The 1819-nt window shown below is 38.6% G+C and overlaps 1 protein-coding gene across 1 annotated transcript in view; it reads right to left on the reverse strand.

Moving 5' to 3' along the window:
• Positions 1 to 431: 431 nt before the first annotated feature.
• Positions 432 to 1819, reverse strand: part of LOC120356055 (dynein assembly factor with WDR repeat domains 1-like) — a 5200-nt gene continuing 3812 nt past the window's right edge. Inside the window, exon 2 of the mRNA XM_039444849.1 lies at positions 432 to 758. Coding sequence (XP_039300783.1) covers positions 552 to 758 — 207 coding nt within the window. The 3' untranslated portion in view covers positions 432 to 551. The remainder of the gene's footprint in view (positions 759 to 1819) is intronic.

Here is a 1819-nt window from a genome sequence, read left to right on the forward strand (position 1 = left end):
TGTATTTATATATCTAGTTATTTGAACTTAACGGATCTCGAAAACGGCTCTAACGATTTTCACGAAATTTGGAATATAGTTGGTTTATAATATAAAAATTCGATTGCACTAGGTCTCATCCCTGGGAAAACTTGCTGAAGGACATGGAAAGGATAAATTCATCCTTGGCTGAAACGGCTGTGGATGGTAAAAAAGTGAGTGAGTATGTGAAAAATCAAAATATCGCATCCCCGAAATTCATAAGATGACATATAGCCAGCTGTGAAATATGAACACGATCATTTTAGAGAATTGTGTTCTGTTTATCAATAAATAAAAATAACGAGCGAAGCTCGGTGCCCCGATGTAAAAAATAGAAAAAGATATACAGAAATTGCTCGCTTAATATAATAGGATAATTTGTTAATTTATTATTAATCCTAGATTGTTAACAGACGATCTGGCAACAGAGCAAAGCGAGAAAGAGATAGTGCTATAGGCGTTGTTGAAAGATAGACAAGGATAGCAATATCAACCAAACACTGCCATTATAACGTGGACCTCACTATAGTTCAGCGATGACTCTTCCAGATACAACAGGTGTTATCCTTAGACGCGGTGACAATGACGTCACCGTTGTAGTTGAAGGCGCAGGAGAACACCTCGTCCGAGTGTCCTCGCAGCAGTTGGCTGCACTCGCCCGAGTCCACTTGCCAGAGCCTCGCCGTGGAGTCCTCAGACGCCGTCAGGATCAGGTGACCGCCCGGGCTGAAGCATACCTGTAACCAATAAATTCAAATTCGTTCACCATAAAACATAAGTTACAGTTTATTTTTCCAATGTGTTTATAAGAAACATTTTGACCATGATATTCCTTCTATGTTGAGCTGAATAATTTTCAGCTTGAAGCGCTTAGTAGGGCTGTCATTATTAGGCCATCTTGGCATCTTTTTGCTGTAAGTTAGAACGTACAGCACCAGATAGAAGGATTATTAGAGTGTTACCCTATGTGCGACCTATGTTACCTAAAGGTGCGTACAGAATTAGCGAACATGAGCAATTCACTTTTAATCAGCTGATGCCAAGCTTTTTATATCTGTATCTTACCGTTTCTGTAAAAATACAGATATAGTCAGCTGATTAAAAGTGAATTGCTCATGTTCGCGGCGCGTATATCTGTACGCACCTTAAGGCTAGGCACACACCAGTTAGTAAAGACAAGACATGGTCAGACACGTTCAGTCACAATACTTCACATAGTTGCTCATGTCTAATTGCAATGACTAATGAGTGTGTGTTGCGTCATAAGCAACAATGTGAAGTATTGAGACTAAACGTGTTTGATCATGTCTTGTCTTGTCTTGACTAACTGGTGTGTACCTAGCCTAATTGTTTGGCTCCTTCTGTGTATTCATTTATTTATTTGTGGATATAATAACAATCATAATTATATTTATGATCGGGAAAGTACAACAAGCATGGCCCAAACATAATTCTATTCCCAAATTTTGATAATGAATAACATGTCCTCACAAGTCCTAACATATTCATTCAATCTCCAAATTCAAAGTCCTTCAATATTCATATATGCGGTTCATTGCCAATCTAATCACCAATACCTCCAAGGCAGTAATCTTCAATTAATTCAATTCAAAATTTATTTATTTTGCACATCAATACAAGAAATCTGGTTTGGCGCACTCACACAACTTTCCTTGCCTTTATGAAAATTGATCATCTGACGCTAGTGTACACGCGCATCTCAAGTCTACTATTCAAAGATCTGCCAGCTGGTGACAGGACAATAACGCTGGAGACACACGAAGACTGCTATCTCTTC

Source organism: Nilaparvata lugens, unplaced genomic scaffold (assembly GCF_014356525.2).
Source record: "Nilaparvata lugens isolate BPH unplaced genomic scaffold, ASM1435652v1 scaffold5652, whole genome shotgun sequence".
NCBI lineage: Eukaryota > Metazoa > Arthropoda > Insecta > Hemiptera > Delphacidae > Nilaparvata > Nilaparvata lugens.